At 45.0% G+C, this 23,528-nt stretch overlaps 1 protein-coding gene and 1 long non-coding RNA gene across 2 annotated transcripts in view; one reads left to right on the top strand and one right to left on the bottom strand.

Annotated features, from left to right (window-relative positions):
• CDK15 (cyclin dependent kinase 15) overlaps positions 1–5,066 on the top strand; it is a 34,742-nt gene extending 29,676 nt beyond the window's left edge. Inside the window, exon 13 of the mRNA XM_071562177.1 lies at positions 4,957–5,066. Coding sequence (XP_071418278.1) covers positions 4,957–5,066 — 110 coding nt within the window. The remainder of the gene's footprint in view (positions 1–4,956) is intronic.
• Positions 1–23,528, bottom strand: part of LOC139675014 (uncharacterized) — a 97,187-nt gene that overhangs the window by 12,186 nt on the left and 61,473 nt on the right. Inside the window, exon 5 of the long non-coding RNA XR_011698404.1 lies at positions 8,201–8,302. This is a non-coding gene — a long non-coding RNA (uncharacterized lncRNA). The remainder of the gene's footprint in view (positions 1–8,200; positions 8,303–23,528) is intronic.

The raw sequence follows: 23,528 nt of genomic DNA, 5'->3' as shown, positions 1-23,528 counted from the left end.
TGTATTCAGTGTAACTCACATGCTGGTCGATCCTGATGTCCTGAATTCCCAGCTGCTCAGCATGATGTGCTAGCCCCAATTCCCTTGAACCACTCCTCCTGCTCACTTTTGATGTTGAGACAGCTGTTCCTCTTACCCTGTCACCCCAGTTCTCCCTCAGTTTTATCTGCTTTATTTTCTTCTTCCCTTGCTCCCTTCTCTTAAGCACAGAGCTGCACACACAGCTCTGCCTCTCTGCCCTGAGCTGACAATAAATACAGGGACTCTGAAGCTACAGGTTCTGTTCCTCACCAGGAAAAGGTCCCTCCTGTAAGGCAGCAGGCCAAAGAAACCTTGTATTCTTTGGTGCCTGCTGGGCACCCTCTACACTAGTTAGTTTGGTGGTGTTTTTTAAGATGGGGCAAGTAAGAAAAAGCCTTCATGGACTATGTTGTCAAGCTATTGGAAAACCAAATTTCTGTCTCCTGTGACACATCCCAAGTGAAGGAGCAGCCAGCTAGCATCAATCCCAAACCCCCAAACTCCTGCCCTTCAGAAGGTGCTCTCTGTGTGTATGTGCATGAGTGAGAGACATCTGCATTCCTTTTCTGTTCACCCAGCCACAGAGCACAAATCTACTTTGACACTTTTAGAAAAATGAAAAGATGGAATCTCGCAGGAGCCTGCCTGTGCCGGGGGGGGAGGAGGGGAGCACGCACAGCAGGAGGGAAGTTGACTTTTCTTTATACATATAGGGTTTTTTCCATGCAGAGTTTAAATTATGCCTGATAAAAGGAGTTTCGTGGATGTTTCAGTTCTTTCAAACCCTCCTGGCTTCCTCCCAATTAAATGAGGTTTGTCAAAGCCACAGGGCTCTGCTGCTGCCAGAGAGGCGGACAAGCACTTCCCGCAGTGACATCTCCAATCCCCAAGGGAGAAGATGAAAGTGTCAGTGCCAAGAGAGAGAGAGAGTGTGGAAAAAAACAGGTACAGAGACAGACAGTGTGAGAGAAAGGGAGAGAGTGAGGAGAAATGGAAGGAATGAGAAAACAGATTGGCATAATGTGTCAGTCTCTCCAATATGCTGCCAGCAAGGGGACAGATTCGTCTCACCTTGGTTTAAGCACCATCCCGTATTTATTATCCCCCATATTGCAGAGAGAAGTACCTTGTGGACAGGGACCTGCATGGCGTTATCCTAGCAACCAGGGTGTTGGGAACAGAATCAAAGTGCACAGGGCTGAAACAAGTACAATATGGTCATGCAAGACCAAATTCAGGAGTGACTCATTAAGCCTGTAAAAATTAGGCAATTTTGAATAATTCCCCATGTAGCCATTTCTATTGTCATAATAGTGTAAGACATTCGCTCTCTTGTGTCACTTTGGCATAACACTATTTTGGAATTTAACTGCATAGCTTTAAAATTCTTGTTGCTATGTTAACAGTGCAGATTTTAAACATGTTCTGTTCCCACTTTGTTCCGGAGGATGTTGGCTATTAGTTGCCATCCACTGAAGGGGAAAGTTAAATCAGAACAGTAAAGAATGAGCTGGAGATGAGAGGTGAAAGGAAGAGGGGGTTCATCCCAAGGTGTGTGAGAACGAAGGGGGAAACAACGTTAGAAAACATTAAAGCTTCCAATAAGAAACTATTCTCTATTTTTATGAAAAAATTGCATCCATAACTGTCCTTTCTCTAAGTTGTTATGATAAGCTGGAAGCTAGAGGATGTTTTCCAAGGGTCAGTTCTTGGGAAAAAAATAATTGGAGAAATCAGTGTTTCACAGATAAGTACCCCTCCAAATGGCAAGTTTCTGATTACTAAGAGGAATGCTAATGGCTAGAGGCTGGCTGCTGGCCCTGGGAAAGCGTGGAGGAGCACAGGGCTCTTGCTTCCTGGTGTTCAGCTTCTACAGAACAGAACAGGTTGCTGTTGCTATGCTCATCTACATGCAAAGTGCTAGGAAAAGAGTAGCCCATGCTTAAACAGCGGAAGAAGACCCCATCCTCTGAGTGGGGGCTGGCCCACAGAGGGGCCTCTCCTATAGCTGCTCACTCCTATGCCTCCTGTGCTGGAAGGGGATGCCAAGGCCCAGGGTCAAACCCTGCTCATCCTTGTTGGCCTTAATACTACGTGTGCCACCAGCACCTCTGGATATAGCAAGAGAGGAGAGGTTAGGGGATTCTCCAGCTTTCTTTCAGTGTGGCTAGTAGCCTAAGGGGTGACAGTGCTGACCTTTTGTAAAACTGGAGCATTTGCTGTTCTTTTTCTGGCTTAAGCCAATCCTGAGATAATTATCTTTGTGCAGTGCAGCCCTGCACTGCAGCAGCTCTGGTAAAACTTCAGTCTAACCCTCTGCCACCTGCTAAAGCAGACTGTTTTCTGTCCAATTAATCCCTCCAGGAAGAAAGATGAGATCCTTGAATCACGAAAGCATGAGCAGTGCTCTCAACTCAGTGTCAGTCCCGAAGTGCAAAGGGTCTTCTGAGAATGTATCTCACTCTGTTGTCAGGCAGGTCAGACACAGTAACAATTGCAGCTTATTATTCTTAGTTATAGATTTGGTTTGTTTTCCCTCTCTTTTGCCCTCCAGTGCTTCAAAGTAGGCTCGCAAGCAGGGAGGGTAAGCACTGGGATTTGGGGTTATCAACAGTGCACTCCCAAGAAAACATACTGCAAGAAAAGCTCTGGCTGAACAACCCAGGCACACTGCCCAGGGAGGCCTGAGCTGGCAGCTCAGATCCTGTCCCCACTGGGCCAAGCAGAGACCTTTCTCACAGTGCAGGAGACATTCAACCCTGGGCATATCGTTGGCACTGCAGGAGTCAAGTCCAATTTGTGGTCTCTCAGGAGGATTGTGTGTTGCACGGATGTGATCCTGGCTTTGACTAGGAGGTATTTGCTCCTTTTGGGTACAGTTGGTCTCCGATTGTTCTCTGATTGTTACCTCCCCCAGCAACTCCAAACAAGTGTGCCAGGTGGTGATGACATGGTTCTGTTTCTCCAAAACAGTTTGCTGACAAGAAGGAGGAGGGAGGCTTGATGTTGGCAGACCACTGCCATTTTAATGCCTGTTGCATCTAAGCTAAGACAAAGCAAGTGTGTGCAGTGAGGAGGTTAAGGCTGAAAGCCATTGCCTAGCAAAAGTCCCATTACTGTTTGGATTAGCTGGTGCTGGTAGATGTTATCACAAGGGGACATACAAAGAAGAATTGGCTTTCAGGACACCTTGTTTGGGTTGGCTGGTTGCCCTAGGTTCTCCTACATTGCTAAAACGTTTAAATAGTCAATTTTTTTTACCGCTGTTCTTTGCCACCTCTGTATACAGCAAATAGATTTCCTTCACTGCAAATCAGATACAGACACCTAAAAAGTGAAGTTCCTACCAGGTGTATGAATCTGGTTCATAATATGTCTCAATACAGGAATAAACCAAAGCTGGTGTTGAGCAGGAAATCAGCTGCCACTCCTAAGCCAGAAGCATTCTTATATGCAAGATAATAAAGCAAATCTTCATTTGACTCAGGAAAGCCATCCCTCACTTCACCTACTCTGATCTCCACAGCGGTGGAGTATCTGCTTGCTTACATTAAAGTTCTGTATTCTGTCACTAAGCCCTCACCCTAGGAAAGAGCTATTGCAACATCACAGCAGGTGCTTCCAAGGACTCAGAACTCTGGACATGTTGCCCTGTTTAAGCTCTTCCCTGTATGCTGTCCTGCAGCAGGCATTGTGCTGGCAAGTGCTGGACACTGTTTAGGAGCACAGGGTGAAGGGAAGAAGGGAAAAGAAGGAAAGTTTCCTTTGCTCACTCCCCAGTGAACTCCTGCTCTTGCAAAAGCACAACTGGTGCAAAGTTTGGCCCACATGACTTGTGGAAACAAAGTCCTACAGACATGGATCAAATGCCCTGATTCCCATTGATCTCGGGCCAGAGAATCTCTATAAAGGTCTTATTGTTCAGGGAGATGAACTGCTCTTGGGGGGGAGCGCTGTAACCGCTCATGGAGGCAGACACTATTGCATCAGAGGTTAGCAGATGTTTTTCTGTATTTTGTATAATTGCAAATTATATCTGATGTTGCTTTAACTTCCATTTTCCCTTAAATGCAAATCTGAAAAGATTTAGTTGTCTTGTTTGCTGTGAAAGACATCCAGACAGGAAGTCTCTCGTAGTCATTTCCCATCCTCAGGTGCACTTCTGACTTCCCCCAGTTATCATCAGAAAAGAGCAAATGGGATGTAGTGATCAGGTTTCTAAGGCACAAAAGTTAAAACTAAGTTTGAGATTGTGACAGCAAACAACCATGAGCATAGGAACTCAATTAGCCTGAAAGACAACTATCTCATTATCTTTCCTAAAATGATATAAATACATAAGAATATAAAAATTTAAAATAAACTCTCTATTGACTGTCTAGATGACTGAATTTCACTGCTCAATTTCTTTAAACACCCGCTTTAGTATTTATTTATTCTAAGCGTGCAGCAGCTACGATAATTAGACTGTCAGATTTGGTAAGTTAATGAGGAGTCACTGGAGTGGAAGGTTTTGCATTTGTGAGATTGCTGAAGGAGAGAAGCCCTGTGCCTTCGCTCTCTCTCTTTTTTCTTTTCCTTTTTTTTCCCCTCTGCTGGGTGGGAAGGAGAGAGCTTGGCAGTGTGCAGATCCATTTGAATCCTTTTGATTAGTGGGTTGCATTCCTATCACTGTTCTACCAAATAGTATTTTGCTGGTTGCTGCAAGAAAAAAGAATAGAAAAAAGAAAAGAAATTACAGATGGGATTTCTAGAAAAGGGTGTCTAGATTAAAGAAATAATTTTCCAAAAAAATCAGAAGGAATGAAGCTGTGAGAAATAGGATCCTGAATTATTTTATGTTCTGGCTAATGTCACAGGAGAGAGTTAGGAAAGTAGCACAATGAGGGAAAAGGACCATTTTGCAGCTTTCTCTTTAACCTGATTTTTCCACAGGACAATCAGTGCTCACAGTTCCAGGAGTGAGACTGCAACCTGAAATCTGTGACCTGTTTGCTTCTTACCACAAAGGCCAACTCCCAGGAGGTTCAAGCAAGTTTTGGTAGAAAGCAGGGATGATTGACTAATTCATGGGTAAGCACAGAGTTGCCACTGTCTAAGCTGCTGCCATCATCCTTAGCACATGAATTCCTTTGTGTATTGAAGGTGGAAAAACAGAATCGATACCCAGGGCTGAATGATCACATCCCAGCATGAGGACAAAGTGGGAAATTTCACATTCAGAGAGAAGAGATCAGCAAGTCATGGCCTTGAATGAACAATGTTCAGTGGTGTCATGGGAGGTTTGGATTTGTTTAGTCATATTCCCAAGTCTCAGACCAGTGCCCTTTCCTCTGATACCTCCCCAGCCAAAATATTGCTTCATTTCCCCATCTCTTAAACTGACCAAATTGCTTTGTTTGCTTTTATCCTTGCCTGTTGAGTTCACATTTTATAGCTTACTTGTTTTGATTGCACATACATTGGAACCTGAGCAGAGCTAGGCAAAATGTCCTTGGCTTGTAACATCCTCAGGTTTAATTAATCACTATTTTAGTATGCCACATCTCAGAATGATGTTTCAGCATCAATATTTTTCATCTCCTTTTTGTTACAGAAGACCAAAAGATCACTTAAAATCACTGTTACTGAAAGAAGTTACCAGAAGATACCCTTTTATTATATCCTGTCTCTCTGTTTACTTGGTGCATTTGTTAGCAGCATGTGTCCTGTCAGTGTCACCGCGGGGTCTGTGCTTGCAGGGCAGACCTGGAAACCGATCTTGAGGCCAAATTAATTTGACTGTTTTACTGTCTGCCATGCTAAGAGGCAGCCTAGCTGTGGTAGCAGGGCACACCTCATCTGCCCATCTGTGCTTTCAAATGCATGTAGATGGCTGGTACCTGCTATGGGATCAGGTCCCAGCACTCAGTGCCTGGTCTCACACCCTCTCTCTGCCCCTTCTGCCCTCAGCCTGTAGACAACAGCAGGCAGACAGGAAGCCTCGAGTCCTTTACAGAAGGGCCTGACACTGCCAGCCTTGTGACCAGCTTGGGTGTTGGGAGCAGCCTGAATGCGTTCCTTGCTCACCTGCTCAGCTGCAGTGCAGGCAGGACGGCTGTTCCCTCTCTGTGATCAGACAGGAACTAATCCTGCCAAAAAAGCTGCCTGTCAGTTCCACTAAGGCTTCTGGGACAACTCACTTGAGGAAGGCACTCATGCCTTAGTGTTCAATGAACTTGGATTTGGCTCATTTTAACTGATTCTGAGAGCATTTCTCAAACACATTGTTTAAAATAGTGAAAACTTGAAAATAGCAGGAGATAGTCTTAAACACTTTGTTTTATATTAACCTGGCCTCAAAGTGTTTGTGTTGATTTTTTTAAGCTGCTTACAAAGCACACTGAATGAGCTTAAATGTCAGCTCAAGTTTTCTTCTGCACTTCATTACAGGAAAACATTCTATAAGTGATGGTGTTCATATTATTAATTCTCTTTAAAAAAAGCATCTGGATTCAGACACACAAGCAAGGTTATAAACGAAAGAGTAATTTTTTTGTCATTTTAATAGGCTACTGATGGAAAGCAGGGGGTTCTGTATGCTTTTTCAAATCTAATGAGAGTTAGATAGGCATCTAAAGCACAACAGCCTCACGCTGGCACATGAGAGGATGGAATTTCCTGGGAACATAATGAAACTGGCCAGCCTTCCTTCACTTGCCAGCCTGAGTTAGGTTACAAAAATAGACAAAACCAAAAAAACCCTAAACATACCAGGCTTCATCTTGAATCCACAGGTCCTAAGCAACACAGTAAGGAACAAAACATCATCATAGACTCCTCCTTCTTCTCCTTCTGGTTTCGGGAAAGGAAGGGATACTGTCAGTAGTCTGTCCCAGGGTGATACGTACTCTATGCCAACACTCCACTCATTTTCTATCCTCTTCCACCCACTTCCTTCCCTCTACCTGCTGATGAGGAACAGATGGATCATTGGAATCTGCTACTGTGCTCATTCTGCCTCTCAAAATTCAGATAAATAATGCTGTGCCTCTTACATGTGTGTGCTACTGTACCAGTGAAGTGCAGTTGAATCTGCAGGAAGAGTAGAGCTTGATTTAAGTGAACTGTTAGCAAGCAGAGTGACTGAAGGTACTAGCCCTGCAGAATATTTGTAATTAGAATTTATTTTTCATTTTGTTTCAGGACTAAGACCATAGATTTTTATCCTAACAGAGTTTTTTGCAACAGGGGCAGATTGTACCCTCCACACCAAAGACCTTTTCAGTAGATATTGACAAAATGAAGCAAAATCTTCAAGATTATAAAAAAAGGACAGAGTTTGGGGGGTAGGGGGATGGATTTTTAAAAATCACCTTTCAGTAGAAGAGAATGAAATTGTGCAGATGTCCTGCCCTTTGTTTTTCAGAAAGCAATGTCAGAAAGATTGACTTGGCAACGAAGATGTAACAGCACAGTCTGGACGCTGGACTTGCAGAATATATTCAGCCATGTGTCACTTAATAGAGAGATCCCTGGACCAGAAGATCGATGTACAAACAGGACAGATGGGGACTGACAATTGAAAGAATGTAGAGGCTGATCCAAGGCTTATCAAGACCTGTCATTCCTGGGTTTGCCTACAATCTCCTGCAACAAAAGAGCTCCTGAGGGAAGGAGGGGATTAGTCAAAAGTTGAGTGAAGTCTCCAGGGAAGATGGTTTCTTGGATAAAGTTGTCAACAAAAGGAATTGTTTAAGACTATTTGTTAAAATTTCCTAGAGGGAACTTCTGCCATTACTAACAGGATTACCAGCACACTGGTTCCACACCAGCAGAGCATTAGACATGTGCACTGCAGACTGGTTGCTTAGAGCTGACTTCAGGGGTCTTCTTATACAGGATCCCAAATGTGTGCAGGTGTTGGTGAGCAAAGGGGAGATGCAGAGAATTAACATGTAGCCAAACAGTCCATTTTTGGTCCAGCTGTTGCAGAGAGTGCTGGCTCATTAATGAGTTACCAGGGTGTTTTAATCTCCTTGATCTCAGGGCTGGTGACAGACTATGAGAAGGAAAGCTAATCAGAGGTGAGTGCGGATCAGGATACATAGGGAATTCAGAGAGCACTTTCCCAATTACAGTTACTGTGAAATTTCTCACAGAATTTTTCCTGGAAGAATTGGGAAAGTGAGTAACTTACTGTGTTCAGGTACTAGTCTGCTTGGTTTCAGCTATCTGGGATATCTTGTCTTAGATCTGAAACATCATAAACCAGTAACTGTGGTATAACCTCACAGCAGATCTGGAAAAAAAAAGGGAGAGATATAAATCATTAAGGTGCAAGCATGCAAATTTTCTTGAATACTTCTTATTCATCTGAGTAGTGTCACTGGCATGACTGGGAGAACTTCTCTGAACAAGAATTTTGCAGACTGAGACACTGGAACAAAACCAGGGTGGCAGCCATAGAAGGAGGTGAAAGGTGAGCTTTTAGTGTAAGGGAGGTGCAGTTCCAACCCCACCCCAGTCCATCGTGTACTAACCACACTGTGCAGATCTGGAGGCAGCACAACTGTTTATGTTCCACTTTGCCCTTGCAACAGACATTATTGCGGGAATGTATAGGTTAGATACATAAAAGGGCACAAAGAGTATGTGGAGGAACTGCTCAGTTAAGAGGACAAGATATTCTTTATGGTATATTCCTTAAAGTTCCCTGCTTTGATGAAAAGGCAAGCTGTGTCCCAAAAGTCTTTCTTCTTCTGGATTGCATGGACCCAGATCTTCCAAACATCAGCCACTCTCTAAGTGACTGTGACCTGACCTCCCTTTAAAATACTGAGTGGCTGTAAGTGATGCCCAAATTGGGATATGGGTGTTCTGCATTCCTTTTGCATTCTTGGAGATACCTGGACTAAGAGCAGTGAAGAAGCAGGATCTCTAATGCCTGCAATGGGATGGTCATGGCTGAATGTCTGCTTCTAATCGGAAGCCATGAAATGCTCAAGATATGTTAAATGAAAGGATTTGTTATGTATGGAGAGTGAGGGATCTAATGATGAGAACTGAGTCACTTTTCCTCATAGTCTATCCAGAGCATCAGCTGTAAATTCCTTCTGCCCTGGAGCAGCAGACAGAATGGCTTTGCTGTTTTACATAGCTGCTATCCCATAATGGCCATGACATTGCTAAATTTAGCCACATGCTAAATTGCCAAAGGGTCAAACGATGCCTTCTAATTCTGTATCTAGAGGGGTGGCAAGCCAGGAAGACTCTGTCCAAAGGATGTGCTGCAACCCAGCAGTCTCCTGTTCATTAACTCACCATTGGAGGCCCAGTGTCTTGAACATGCCAGATCAGAGAGAGAAATTGCCTCAGAACCACTCCTCTCCCAACCTAATTGGAGTACTATTTACATTAGGAGTTACTGATCTCAGTAGATTTTCCATCCCCTGGCCTGCACAATTTCAGGGGCAACACCCTTCAGGGAAAATGGGTGTAGTGTTGCAATGAATCAGGAAGAGTAGGTTATAAGAAACCCATCTGAACTCATGTACCAAGTTAGTGCCACCCAAAAAGGCACTTCTGCTTCCACCATTTCTCTCCCTGCTTCGGGTGTCAGAGTCTTTCCCTCTTTCACTCTCTGGTACTTTTCTAAGCCCTTGAAGAACTGATTTAATTCACTGAACAGGTGGAAAATTATCAACTCTTTTGCTGAGTTAGTTTATCATTGTTTTAGTGAGCTGAATCAGATTATGGAGGGAGAGAAGCACCAGGCTGCATTTGTAGATGAGTGTGGAGTGGGAAAGGAAGAGCTGGAAAAAGCCATAAAGTTCATACTCTCTTATCTCCCACCTGCCCACATCTAGTTCCTGTAGGGTTATCATCTCCTGTCACATCTGAATGTTTGATGTTGTTTTGAGACAATAACTGAACAGGTTCTGGTGAGTAAGTGCTCAGTACTGGTGTCATATATGTGGTGCAGCTCAAATCTAAGCATTTGCTGCTCAATACCACAAAAAATCCCAGACATTGGCAGAGAGGTGCAGGACTGACCTTTCCATTTTTTTCCCCAGAAAACACTTTCTCTTGGCAGGGGTAGGATGCGTTGATAAAGCAGGTGAGAGTTTATAAAGTGCATGTAAATGGAGACGATTGTGCTTAAGAGTCATCAAACTGTTTGTTCTCACAACCTAATAAAAATATAAAACAAGTCTGAGATTTTTGAGAAACTCTTTAACATCCTCTTTCATATAAAGAGAGTTTAACAGCAGACTTAAATATTTGCTTTAAAAACATCTTGAAGTAAACGAAATAACTTCTTTCCCAGGCCAGGATTCTGTTTTCTTCAGCCTTAAGCAAGTTTGTTGGTCAAATTACATATGCCGAAGGAAAGATCCAAGGGCTTTGGAACTTGCAAACCCCTGTCTGTAATGGCACAAGTGGGCAATGCTCTTTAAAGTGTGTGTGGGGGGGAGGGAAATGCCAGGAAAATCCCCCTCACAAGCCAGGACTGCATTTGGGGAGCCCAGATGAAAGCTCTGATACGGGTCATGTGACAGGTGTCACTTCAGTAATGATATTGGGGCAGAGATAAAAGTCCTCGCCGGCTGGTCATGTGACATCCCTTCATTACTGGCACAGCAGGTGGTCGGAGAGACTCAATGCCTTTATTTTTTTATTATTTTTAAATTTTTTTTATTCTGTGATAATGAGAAAATGTTTAAACTTCCATCTCTGTGTTTAAACACTTCTTCATGCTGACAGCAGCAGGAGATCCCTTGATCAGCTGTCAGATGGGAAAGTGCAATTTTTCTGGAAAGTAAACAGCATGTTTGCCAGTTGGAAATCATTTTCTGTTTGTTGGGACTGCTAGTGTGGTGTGATGGAGCCATGTCACAGCTTCTGACAACTCGGGAGTGGGGAAAACAGCCTGAGAAATGGGGTTTAGACTCTGCCTCTGATAACAGAAGCTTGAGATTTTTGACACTTCGTTATTGTATTGTGTGGAAAATACCCACCACTTACGGGCTGCTTATGAAACTTTGAAAGCAGCAGTTCAGTGTCAGTGTGGATGTATGGGACCTTTCTAAAAGAGGCTCCTGCATTTTAACAGGAACTTTCCTAGGAGAAAAGCAAAAGGGACCCACAAAGGAACTGAGTAGGTGTGGAGTTGTGTGGGGGTGAAAGCGGCCAGATCTCATTCCTGGCTTGCAAGAAGAAACAAAGAACAGTTTTCCTATTAGAAAATTTTATATGGTTCTGATGTCACATAGGCTTGGGTAACCCACTAGGAGTTTCAGGTGAGAAAAGGAAGGCAAATGTGGTCACAGGTCATGAAAGAGAGCTCAGCCCCAGCCTGGGGCAGCCGGGCCTGGCTGGAATCAGAGCTGTTAACGCTCTCCTGCGGAAGTACCCTGCAACCCAACGAAGTTAACTTTAAATGCTAACCACATATTTTTATTTTCCTGTTAGGCAAATACCTTCTCGAAGTCAATTTCCATAGGGAAAAAGGAGATACAGATGTAATACACATAATTAAAATTAGGGTTCGAATGTGCATATGCAGAGGTATATACAACATTCTTCCTAGGGAGTCACAGACAACATCTTACATGCAGAATCAACAAATCAACCTGATTTCAACACTGAGAAAGTTAATTACGCAGAGCACGGCTCGAATCACGTAATATGTATGTGCAGGAATTACGTTATATGAAGTCCTCAGTCATCTTCCAGCAAATGCTTCCCTCTGCACTGCAGCCTTCTGCCTCCTCCCACAGATCCCCATTAAAAGCCTCCTGCCTGTTACACTTCATGAAGTCCTGGCTCGTTAAAGCCGAAGTTTTGCCGCCCCGCTGGCCGTTCCCGCACCCCGAAATCCCCGCGCTGCGGTGGCGGCTCCTGGGCTGCAGTCGGGGCTGGACCAGCACCAAAAATGATCCCAAGCGAAAAGATCTGATCAGAATCTGGCCCGCTGTTAGCAGTCATTAAAAAACATTGCACTTTTAATAGGAGCTTATTCAATTAGCAGACTCACAGGCTCCATCAGATAAGCTGGGGATTTCCCTGGGAATCTGAGTCACATACGCTGAAGCTGTTCTGCACCCTGTGGTTAACCCTCCCCGTGCAGAACCAGCATGAAGAGGCCAAATCTCAGGAAAGGGCTTATTTTTGGATTTTTAAGGAAGAAGAAAAAGCCCTCCACTGCGTCTCGAAGCCCCCGGAGGTGCTACTGCTGCGTGTGAGTCACACACGCTGGAAGGACCCAGGAGGCTCATGGCACCAAAATGTAGCTGCTGCAGACAGGAGACTCGCCTGATCTCCGATAAACACGCTGACATTTGGCAGCCTGACAGCTTCACAGTCCCATAAGAGGCTTCCTAATTAGAGCCTGGGTGAGAAATAATCCACAACTCGAAGTTTGTCTCTAGCTTCCTTGCTGTACTTTCCCCCCCTCCCTTTTGCGCCTTTTTTCCCTTTTCAGTGTTTTCTCTCGCACGTTCTCAATACATCCCCTCCCCGCAGGCGGAAGCTGTTTGAAACACCGAGCAGGATGAAGGGTCATTTCTGCCTGTCCTCTCGGCTCAGAACAGCTCCCAGCAAAAGCACCCCTCTTGCATTCCAGCATTGCCCTTGAAGGAGACAAGGCAGGGGAAAGGACAGTACATGGTGAAGTTTATAATGAGGCAAAGTATAACTAAGTGGTCTGGAAGAAAACCAAACCTGTCCCATTTCTTCCTAGTCAAGCAGGCAGGGCAAAACTAGTGCTCTCAGCAGCAGGAGAATGGGGACTCTGGGTCTGGATCCGGCCTTGAAGTTTTTTTCCTCTACAGCATGTGACCCAAAGAGCAAGTCACGACATCCTGAATCTTTCAGCTGGATCCAGAATTTAGCATTGCCTTCAAAATGTACAGTACCATGATGTTGCTGTATCACAGCAAGACATTCAACCAGCTGGTTATAAAATGGAATATACTTTTTAGAGATATGTACTGTTACAGAGGCTGATCTTTTAAAGCCAAATCATATTCCACCCATTTACCCCATCACATGCATGTGCTCTGAATAGTTCGAGAAGTTCTTCAAATGCTGTAAGACGTGAAATTAAGATTATATCAATATCTGCTAAGACAAGTGTGACTTCTTTACTGTATTTATTTCCTAGAGTGGAAGTAATCCTACTGGTGATAGTGGGATTGACTGTTCTCTTTTCAATATCCCGAAGCCTTTTCCAGGGTAATGGTACAGGTAGTAAAAGTCTTAAAAGACAGTAGTCATTGTATACTCTGCAACAGCTTGGACACAGGTACAGACAGACACCAGAATTCACTTTCTGTTAGAGGATTGTTCCCCCTCACCGTCCTCCCCAGTGAATACCATAGTCCCTGAATAGCCACCAGAAACAGGCAGAAACTTGGGATTCTCCATTCTTGGCCATCCATCAGATCAGACAGCTCTGTATGTTACCATGATGCAGCAGGATCCCAGATGATGACATGGGAAAACTACCTATGGGTATTTGACCACGAGCTCTCTCCAAATCAAGGAGATTTCATTCCACATATGGAGCTGAAACTATTTCCAGAACAAATATATTTAACACTGAGACACACTGGAAGATCTCTAGACTTCAAAATGAGTCTTACCCAGAGGACTGTGGGTCCTTGGGGAGTGTCTTTTTTTGAAATGTCACCCTGGGGGTTTGATTATGATTGCTGATGCCCAAGTGCTTCATGTGCTGCTGTATGTGAGAAAGAGCTGTGGCCCTACACCTCTGTGCTGGGGAGAACAACCTGCACCAGGACTGAAAAGGACCATAACCTCATCCTCATCTGCAATGTTTGTACTGCCAAGATACTGAGGCTGAGGAAATTGTTTATCAAACTGGTATTTCCAATAAACATGTCTGTGAAGAAAGCAGAGCTACTCCCTGAGGATCTAATATTGATAAATTCCCTGAACAGATTGTAGCTATGTGTTTTCTACCATCCCTCCCCAGAAATTGGAGTATGGATTAGTATGTGCTAATTATAGACCCCAGCCCACCCACTGGAGTGCCCCTGAAGCTGAGGGAGATGTGGCTGCAATCAGAGCCAAACATCATCCCCAGGGTCCACTAAGGCAAAATTCTGCCTTCCAGCATAGCAGAAACCATGGAAAACATTAGATGTTGTACTGGACCAAAAATATTTGGCTCCATCCTCACCCTGATACCTTTTTCATGACAAAGGAATATAGACATGAAGGAGGGCATAGACACAGGGAAAGCTCTCTGGGAGGACTGACTGGGAAGGAGATGAGGCAGAGCTGACTCTGAGTGACTCATTCCTTGGGTGCCCAGGTTTTCTGTGGCTGCAAAGTGGTCACAAAGGTTGGAAGAGCATCATTTTACACACACATATATGTTTGATGTGAACCATCTTAATATTCAGCAGATTCAGCCAATAATGGATATAATAGCACAGGAGAAAAGAAAAACTGTGATTCTTTCCAATTACATTCTGTTTTTTCAGGGTTTAGAATTTCAGTCATTTAAATCCATTTTAGACAAAGTCTTAGAAATAGAAGTTGGCAGCCTGGAGGAATTAATTTTTTTATTATTTTATTTTAAGGGATTAACTGAAGTTGATAGATTTAGAGCATTTTTTAAGTTTGTTGGTTTCAGATGTTTAAAAAGAAATTTAAAATAAACAAACAAAATCCAGCTGAAAATTTGGCAAGGGCTGAATCCTTTGGGCAAAATTTTCCCAGGAGAAACATAGATCTCTGATAAGCAACAGAGAAGATGCTGTATTTCACAGCTGCAATGCAGATCTGAGGCCTCTCCAGAGACTCCCACATGCTAAACAGGGATTTCTTTAGTTTAAATGCCAGATCCACTTTGGTCCCAGTGAAACTCCAGAGGGGCATTATCTAGGAAAACGGGGTATGTTTAATCCACTTTATCATTAATGCAAAGAATAGTCTCAATATTTGTGAAAATCAAAACTATGTGTTAGGAAAGGTCCTTCATATCTCGAGTGGATTAAACTCTACCTGCCAGCCTCCCCAGGCAGCTGGGCCATGGTTTGTCTGACTGGAATGTCTCTATTCATGATGGGTGTCTGTATGGAGCAAGCATGAGCTACACTGCTGGCCTGACTGGGCACTGCCCTGAAGGATGTGCTGGAAAATTTACTATGATGACTAAGGCTGGAAGTGCCACAGGTGCCAAAGGAAAATAAGCAGCTCTTAGCAACAGAGTCTCACTTTGGCTTCAGCCTTCTCATCTGTAGTGGCAGTTGCACTTTCTTTGCAGAACCTTCTCTGCTCATGAAATACCAGGCCATTTGACATTTTGACTGGATTTAAAACATAAAAGCTGAAAAAAAATTATGTCTCTGAACAAGGCTCTTGGGTTTATCACCATGTGACGGTACTGCCAAGGGCAACTATCCCCATGATGGAGTCTGGGAACAATTCTTGTGAGCTAAACATGCTGCTGTTGCTCAGGTCACCATGCTGAAGCTGCACGGACCTGCACCCTGCAGTTGGTGAAAAGCTCCAAGAAAAACCACGCTATGCTTCAATGGGTAAATGTTGAAGGCTTCTCACATGATTAGACATCTGTTTTATACAAAAACCCTCTCAGAAGCCATTCAGTTGCACACAGACCTGAAAGATTTCATGAAGTTGAAAGAAGACTGTCTGCAAGAGACCTGAGAGTGGGGATACAGAGCATCCATTGCAGATCCAGTGCAGGAAGTCTGAGAGACAAGCTTGGAGACAGCTGTGAGCCTCAAGCTGGGGCCATGTTTGAGGCTCCTGCAAGCAGAATGATGAGGCTGCCCTGGGGGCTGAGTGGGGAGGCAACCTGAGTATCTCTTCAAAGGTGGCAGAGAGAAACCCAGGAAAGCAGCAGCCCAGTGGGCAGAGAAGGATCCTTTGTCATCCAGGCATGACGAATGAGGGCAGACAGGTTGCTAGATGGCACCAGCTTTCAGGGAGCTGCCTGTGTGTGCCCAGGCTGCACCACAGCCTCTGCCAGGGCAGACCCTGCTCAACTTAGTACAAGTGAGGGAAAAATGGCCAGGCCTGGAGGGAAGCATGCTGTGAGCAGTGAGAGCTGGACACTTCAAGCCAGACAGTGCCTGAGGCAACTGCAGAGATGTCCTCGAAGGGGCTGCCCTGGGGCCCTGGCCCTGGAGAAAAACAGCCCCTGAATTTGACCTCATCTTGTTCTGCCACTTCACAGCAGGCACTGCTGTGGTACATTCCCTTCAGTTTGCACAAATGCAGTGGGGAGAACATAACCTTTTCTTACAGATTTCCACCCACCTCTCCTGTGGCTCCAAATAAAGTTTTGGAGGGAAGTGGAGCAGAGAAACTCATCCCCAGTTGCGGGTGTCTCTGGCAATTATTATTTCTGCCAGGGGTGAGCGTTTCTGCGAGCTGCACATTCTTCAGAAGGAACAGCCACATCATCCCCCTCAGTTGTACTGAGGTCTGCACTTCCTTCAGGCAGATCCTGCAGCTGACACTGAGGGAAAAGGCAAGCCTTGGGCAGCTGTTTGAACCCCCCAGCAGGATCACCACATTCACCAAGCCTCCAAAGTGCTTTCAAGGGTCTGAAGATATCTTCCATTGCTCCTATGATTACAGCTCTAATAAGATTTGGAGCAAGCTGTTTCTTCTAAACAATGGTGCTATCTCATTCTAACCCATTTAGATTATAATCTCTTCCAGATATTAATATTTTCATATTAATGTAGATCCTTTTATCCTTGTAGCTTAGCACTAGGTTCTGATTTATTAAATAGCTGGCTCCCTCTGGACTAGGGTAGCAGGATGCTGCGTTGTGATGAGCTTAATAACTCACTGCTCCCTATTAGTAAATCACAGACTAGCGCTTCAAATTTGCAGAGTGAATTGGGTTGACTTTCCCTCAGTCCTTGAAGCATCTTAGTCCTGTTGTGCAAAACTACCTGCTAACGATCTTTCTTAAATGAGCCAAGTGCTCTAATATGGGTTCAGCCCACTCGACTGAACTTTTAACAGCAATTCAGGGAGCAAGGGCAAGAGCAGAATTAACGGATTTCACTGGCTTTTCCCATCAAATGGTGCCAGGGCACTTTTCTGGAGGCACCAGCAATATAACAACCAGCAGAATTAGTGTATTTATTATTTTAGAAGAGCTCATGTTTTTTTAATATCTCCGGGTTTGAAGGAAAGGTTGAAAGTAAGGGCAGCCTATTTGCATTGTGAATAAAGTTATCTGCGTCCTCCGCCCCTACCCCCACACCCCCGCCTGGAATATGCAGAAATAAATGCCTTCTAATGATCCCTGGGGGGCTGAAGCTTTGATATGGATCTCGCCGGGGGTATGGTGGTCGGGAGAAGTTCTGCCAGACTGAAAGCCAGCGCGGCGTGGGGGAGTAGGCAGTTCCTCGGACTGCAAGAGAAGGGAAATTGGATTATCCTGCTAGCAGTTGGTGTTTTTCTGTCTGCAAGAACTTACAGATGAGAGGCCCCAAATGGGAAGCTAAATTCAGCCCTCTGCAGACAGCAATGTGTTTTATACCCATCTAAATAAACGGGATGATCCCTTCTAAATTCTGAAAACTCTTCTCTTGCTCTGACTGGGTGCTGGGCAGGTGGGTAGAGAAGCAAAATGGCAGGATTTGAATTTCGGCGTGGTGGCTGCAGAAAATAGAGTGTGTGTGGCCACGTGTTTGTAAACACAGATTAGTCTCTGAATGCGACATCTGGCTTTCAAGGAGCTCCCACAGTAGGCAGAATCACAGGAGTACACACTTCAGTTCCCTCAGACAAACCTATTGTAGGATGCTGTTTTGCAGTTTACTGCACACTGAATAAACTTGAAAAACAAAAATGCAGCTGAAGGACCTTAATAGAGAAAACCTAAACAGGGGGTTTAGGCTGCTTTCTGAGAACAAATTGTTGAATAAAAAGAACACCCCGGCAATGGAGAAGTTTTCTGCATTGCCAAGAGGTTCCGTAAAAAGACCATTTTAAAACATTAACCCATTCCCTATAGAAGCCAGAGCATGTTGCAGAGGATCACATGCTGCCTGGGAAGCAGCAGCACAGAGAGATGAAATGCAGCATCCAGAAAGGTTTCACAGCACTCACGGCTCCTGTGCTTGCTCCCCAGGCACGGCTGGAGCGGGATCGTGCCATGGGGATTCCACCAACGGCGCCAGACCAAGCAGCTCTTCCCCTGGGGTGCAGACACAACACCTTCCAAACAGAGGGCAACACCAGGAATGTTGAGCAAGCTCCCAGGCACATAGGAATGTGCCAAGGAAGGAGCAAAGAGAAATACCAGATTTTTTCCTGACCCGGAGAAAGACAGAGAAGAAATGATTCTGCAAGGGAGCTAGGAAGTAATCAGGACAAGAAGATATCAAGATATAAAGTGCTACTGTTGTTTTTCAGTATCAAGATGCTACACCACTAAGTTTCAAAGGCTTCCAGCATCCTTATGCACCAAGTGCAGTGTCCCAGTAGCAGCATTTTGGTATAATTTGCACTAATTACTTGAGAATTTCTGCAAATTTATTGAGAGAGGCATTTGTCCCCCTTGCTCCTCCTTCCATGCAAACTGCAGGTCATCCCTGATGCCAAGGAGAGCACACTGGACAGGCTCTGATATCAGGGTATGGTTACATTTTTGACAGCAGGGCTGCTTACATCAGTTTAAGCAGTCCTGCTCCCCTTCCACTCCCTTGCTTCCTTGCCCATGCTCTGCACCACCAGCAGTGGCAGCCTGCTGTCTGTGTAGCACGTGGTGAATGAGACCAGAGAACTGATCCAGATGAAAAACAACTGTAGGGGAAAAAAATATTTATTTTCCAACTACATTGGTCCCTGCTCTGGGTCACTGCACAGCAGGGAGACTTAGGGATGAGAGTAAGTGCCAAGGACAGGGTCTGTAAACTGTCAGTCAGTAAAGGTCCCTGCCATCACCCCCACTTTCTACCCCTATATGTGGTGGATTAGACTTCATTTCCTGTTGGACACTTACTTTAACCCGACGTTTAGATTTCTATGCAGAGATGTGATTCAACCTTCAAGAGCTTGAGAGCCTTCCTATTTCACATAATAGCCTTGGAATGTCAGGCTACATCTCACAGAGTGACTTGCTGCAAGGCCCCTCAGGATACCAAAAACTTATAAAATTTGGGGAGTGGGGGGATTTGGACTATGTGACCATTAAAGGTCCCTTCCAACCCAGACTGTTCTGTGGTTCTGCCACCTGCAAATAGACTTGTCCATCTGTGTGCCACCATCCAGCACCACCGTGTAAATGCAGTCACCAGAAAAACAGAGGTCTGTTATTACCATGCTGCACACTCCATACTTAGCTCCTTTCAGCTTGTTTTCTGGTCACAGAGATGCAGCAACTCCACTCACAGCTCTGGTATTAGGGACTTTTGGGCAGTCAGCATGAGGGTCTACCCTATTCTCTACTGCAGGCAGGAAAACACCCAGCAAACCTCATGAGGCACCACCTTCTCTCTAGGCTGCACCAGGCTTCTCTGCCTTGTATTTTAGCACCAACTGCTTCAATACCAAAAGGTGTCATGGAATTTTAATGGCCACAGATGGCCACAGCTTCTGTTTTATGTCTAATCTGAGCCCCCACACCCTGCCCTCAAAGCACCACCACAGCAACACTGTACTCCCCTAGGGACAGGCTGGGGAGATGGTGCACTCAGGTGAGTCAGTGCTGCCAGTTCTACATCTCTGCTGCCTCTTCCTTAGCTTGGATGTTCCTTACTTAATATGGAACATGCTGACTGCATGCAAATATGATGAAGTCAGGCAACAGAAAACTGTAGGTGAATGTCGAATAAAATACTTTTGATCCACCTCCTCCAAAACATTCCAAATCCATGTCCTCAGGGTCTCTGAGACACTTACTAGCTGGAACACCTTGTTTTTGTGCTGGGTGATTAGAATCCCACATTTTTCCACAGGCAAAGGAAGCATGCCCAGATACAGTTCATAGCAACTGTGAAAATTCATTGTAAGTAGTGGCCAGATGTTGGCAGAAAAAGTCTGAAAAAAAAGCTCATGGTATTTTCTCTTTTAAGTATATAGGAAAATGGATCCTCCTATCCAGCTGTGAGCTTTTCCAGAATACATGCTGGAGTACAGCTGATGGATGTCCCTCCCACAACCCATAGGGTTTGATGCTGTTCCAGGCATGCTTCATGGGGAGTATTCCATTCAAAATAATTATCAACTCAAATAGAGTGAGTACCAATCTATGCAAAACCCACTTTGGCTGCTGCCTGGGAAGAGATTACAAAGCACATTTGGCTATTGTATGCATGCTTGTAAATTTTAAAGTGCTGGGTGAGATCTCTGAGTCTGGAGAGCATCAGAGGATCTTGAGAGCACTAAGGAAATGTGGAACCCAAATCTTTCTACTTCCTCCTCCCAAAGACGTCACAGACTGTATTCAGTAAAAGTCACCACAGCTTCAGTAACTCCTAATAAATGTTACACTAGCTTCAGATTTGGGGAACACATACAGGAAAAACCTGTTCCCAAACTCTCATCTCCCATCTTGGTTACATTAATTTCTCCTTGTGGTCCTTCCCTGACACCCATAACGCTCCTCCTCCACTTGAGACAGATCACAGTAGTGCAGATCTGATATAGCATTGCCAACACGATGCTCCCTCTCAGTGCCTCCACTGTGGTGCCCTTTCCATCATACCATGTAGCAGGGCCTTCAGGCTCCTCACTAACCCTACTTCTTCTTGGTGTCCCAAGAGACCTTCTGTTCCACTGCCAATGGGATGCAGCTATCCACTTTGCTCCTCCAGTGCTAGTTGCTTATTTTCCTCACTAGCCTTTCATTTCCAGCAATTGTCTTCTTGTTTCCATCTGCAATGCCTCCCCTCAGCACAGGCCTGCCTCGGAAGGTCTGCACAATACCATCTCATTTACACACCTCCTGGATACCAGGATCCTTTGCAGAGACCATAGTAATCTTCCTAAATTAGTCCCAGGCTTCTATATTTCACTTTTCCATAGATTTTCCTTAAGAGAATCAGTACATTGGTTTCTGAGATGCATCTCGGTTTTAAAGACTCTGAAGGCAGATGAGATAACCTATGCATAGTTTAAGCCCACAACAGACTTTCTGAAGACACAGTAGGTTAGAAAATTCCCCACTGTGCTCTGAACACGCAGCCAGCTGAGGTGCAAGTATAGATTCCCCACTTGTGATTTGAGGTCTGCAGTCTGGGCCACAGTTTCGAGACTTAGGCTGCGGTTTGATTTTAAAATAAATCCGACTCTGTGGTTCCCAGTATTAGAAAAAGAATGTCACAGCCATAGCACATGAAGCATGGATCTAGCACTCCACCAAGTTAAACACATTTAGAAAATTTAAACAAGTCAGGTTTTTTTATGGCAAGGTGTTGGACTAGACCACATCTTATGTCACTGTACTGTCCTGCCAAATCAGGTATAAACTGTCTACCACAAGTAGCCCAAAGCTGACATAACAGCATAAAGCTGCATAAACTGTGTGTTGTGTGCTCAGACAAGCTTGACAGAAATGCAGTTGTATGTACAAAACTGATCCAGTTTAAGTGGAGACTGCTGGGTGATCGACATGTCAGTGCCCAGAATCACAGTGGTGGTAAAACTTGAGCATTCAGGGTATTGTGGGGTTCTTTCTTGCAGAATAAGGCAAGATTTTCTCTGTTTGCAGCTGCAGAGGAATTCCTGCTGCAAAACTGATGCAAAGAGGTTTATGTGGGCTGTAGGCAACTTTGAGACTCCAGAAAGGATACTGGAGGGGGTAGCTGTTAACATTGCCAATCCTCTTTCTGAGATGAAAACTCTTTGCAGGCAAAAAGATTGGCCCCTCTAAAGCACATCACATACTGTGACTGAAACTGTGCTTGCCTGTAACAAACACATTGGCAACCAGTCACAAACACAACCAAGGGTGAGAATAAATCAGCCCTGCACCAGGAAACAAGCACAGGCAGCAGGAAGGGATGCATTTTAAGTATGGGAAGGTGAGGGGGATGTGGTGCCTGGGGCAAGGGGCCTGGGGGTGGGATGGGGCAGCTGGAGGAAATGGGGCACCCAGGGAGAATGGGCACTCAGCTAGGATGAGATACCTGGGAATGTGGGCTCCCGGGTGGTATGGAACACTCAGAAGGAATGGGGATGCCCAGGCGGGATGGGGTGATCCTTCTCCCATCCCCTGCAGCAAGGGAGAGAGCTGCAGAGCTGCAGAGAGACAGCATTTGTGGCCGTAGAGAAAGGAAGGGGTTAATGGATTCGGGTACCCCCCTCTCTGTTGAACTCATTGATTCATTTTCTCTGTTCCTATTTCTTTCTCTGACTTTCTTCTTCTCTCTCTTGCAGACTGATTAAAAACTCTTTGAGTTTGAAGGTTTTTGTGTCAAAACAGCTCAGATGCCAGCTGGGTGCCAAGCAGTGAATATTCATGGTATTTAAATGTGACAGTGCGGTGGGGGCTAAAGGACGGGCTAGTTAGCTCTTTTTAGATGGAGATTAGCTGCCTCTTTGCTCCTAATCACCACTGTTGTTGAAATATTACAGCTTCTGTTACAACTATTAATGTCCTAAATGAAGAACAGGCTCCTCTGAATAACATCAAACACGAAATGGTCACTTCCAATTTTAGCCTGTTTCTCTCCTCTTTGCTAATGTGTGTTTTCGTTTCTAACTGGGGACCTGCCTTGGTACCAAGCGGTTCAGCTTCAAGCCCTTCAGGAGAGGAGAGAGCCTGGCTCGAGGGAGCTGCCGAAAACCGAAGCAGTACTCGACTCTCAAGAGAAATCAGTGTCGGGAGAGGTCAGTAGCTGGCCAGAGGTTGTTATTTACCGCCTGAGGATGGTGGCTGCTTGGAGTCTGAAGTGGGTACCCAGCTGCAGCTCAGTCCTACACGGACAAGCGTTCAGAATCTGCTACTCCAGGTGAAGCCTCTGTTTTCCACGCAGGATGGGAGGCAAGATATTTTCCTGCACCAAATAAGCACCCAGGCAAGTGAGAGCTGAAGCCCACCACTGGAATGATGTGCAGGAGGGCACAGTGCTCTGTTGCTCTCTAGGCTGGTGTTTGCCAGGGTGAAAATGAAAATCCCAGCCCCCGGTTCCGTCGGGAACATTATAAGCGGTGAGGTAAGCCCCCAGGCCCCTGCCTGAGCTTTCCTCTGATAAAACTCCCACTGAAGTCAGAGGCTGGATAAAATCTGTGACAGGGTGGTGTGAGTTGGTCCTTTCATGGCTATACCTGGAGGGAAGCCTGACGGAAAATACTTGGCAGCAAAAACTGCCCAGATGTCCAGTGCGTGTTTGGCCATTTGGAACCTCTCCACATTCATGCACAAGAACTGCCTGCCGTTACCCGAGCCTGCCTGGCAGTGTGACGAAGAGTAGGGAAACCCATGTGTGGTCCTTAGGCTCTGGCAAGAAATAGCAGAGCAGAACACCAGGCTATTGACTTCATGTTTGCTTTAAAAA

The sequence above is a fragment of the Pithys albifrons genome, chromosome 8, assembly GCF_047495875.1.
Source record: "Pithys albifrons albifrons isolate INPA30051 chromosome 8, PitAlb_v1, whole genome shotgun sequence".
Taxonomy (NCBI): Eukaryota; Metazoa; Chordata; class Aves; order Passeriformes; family Thamnophilidae; genus Pithys; species Pithys albifrons.
This window is presented reverse-complemented; position numbering and strand designations above follow the sequence as displayed.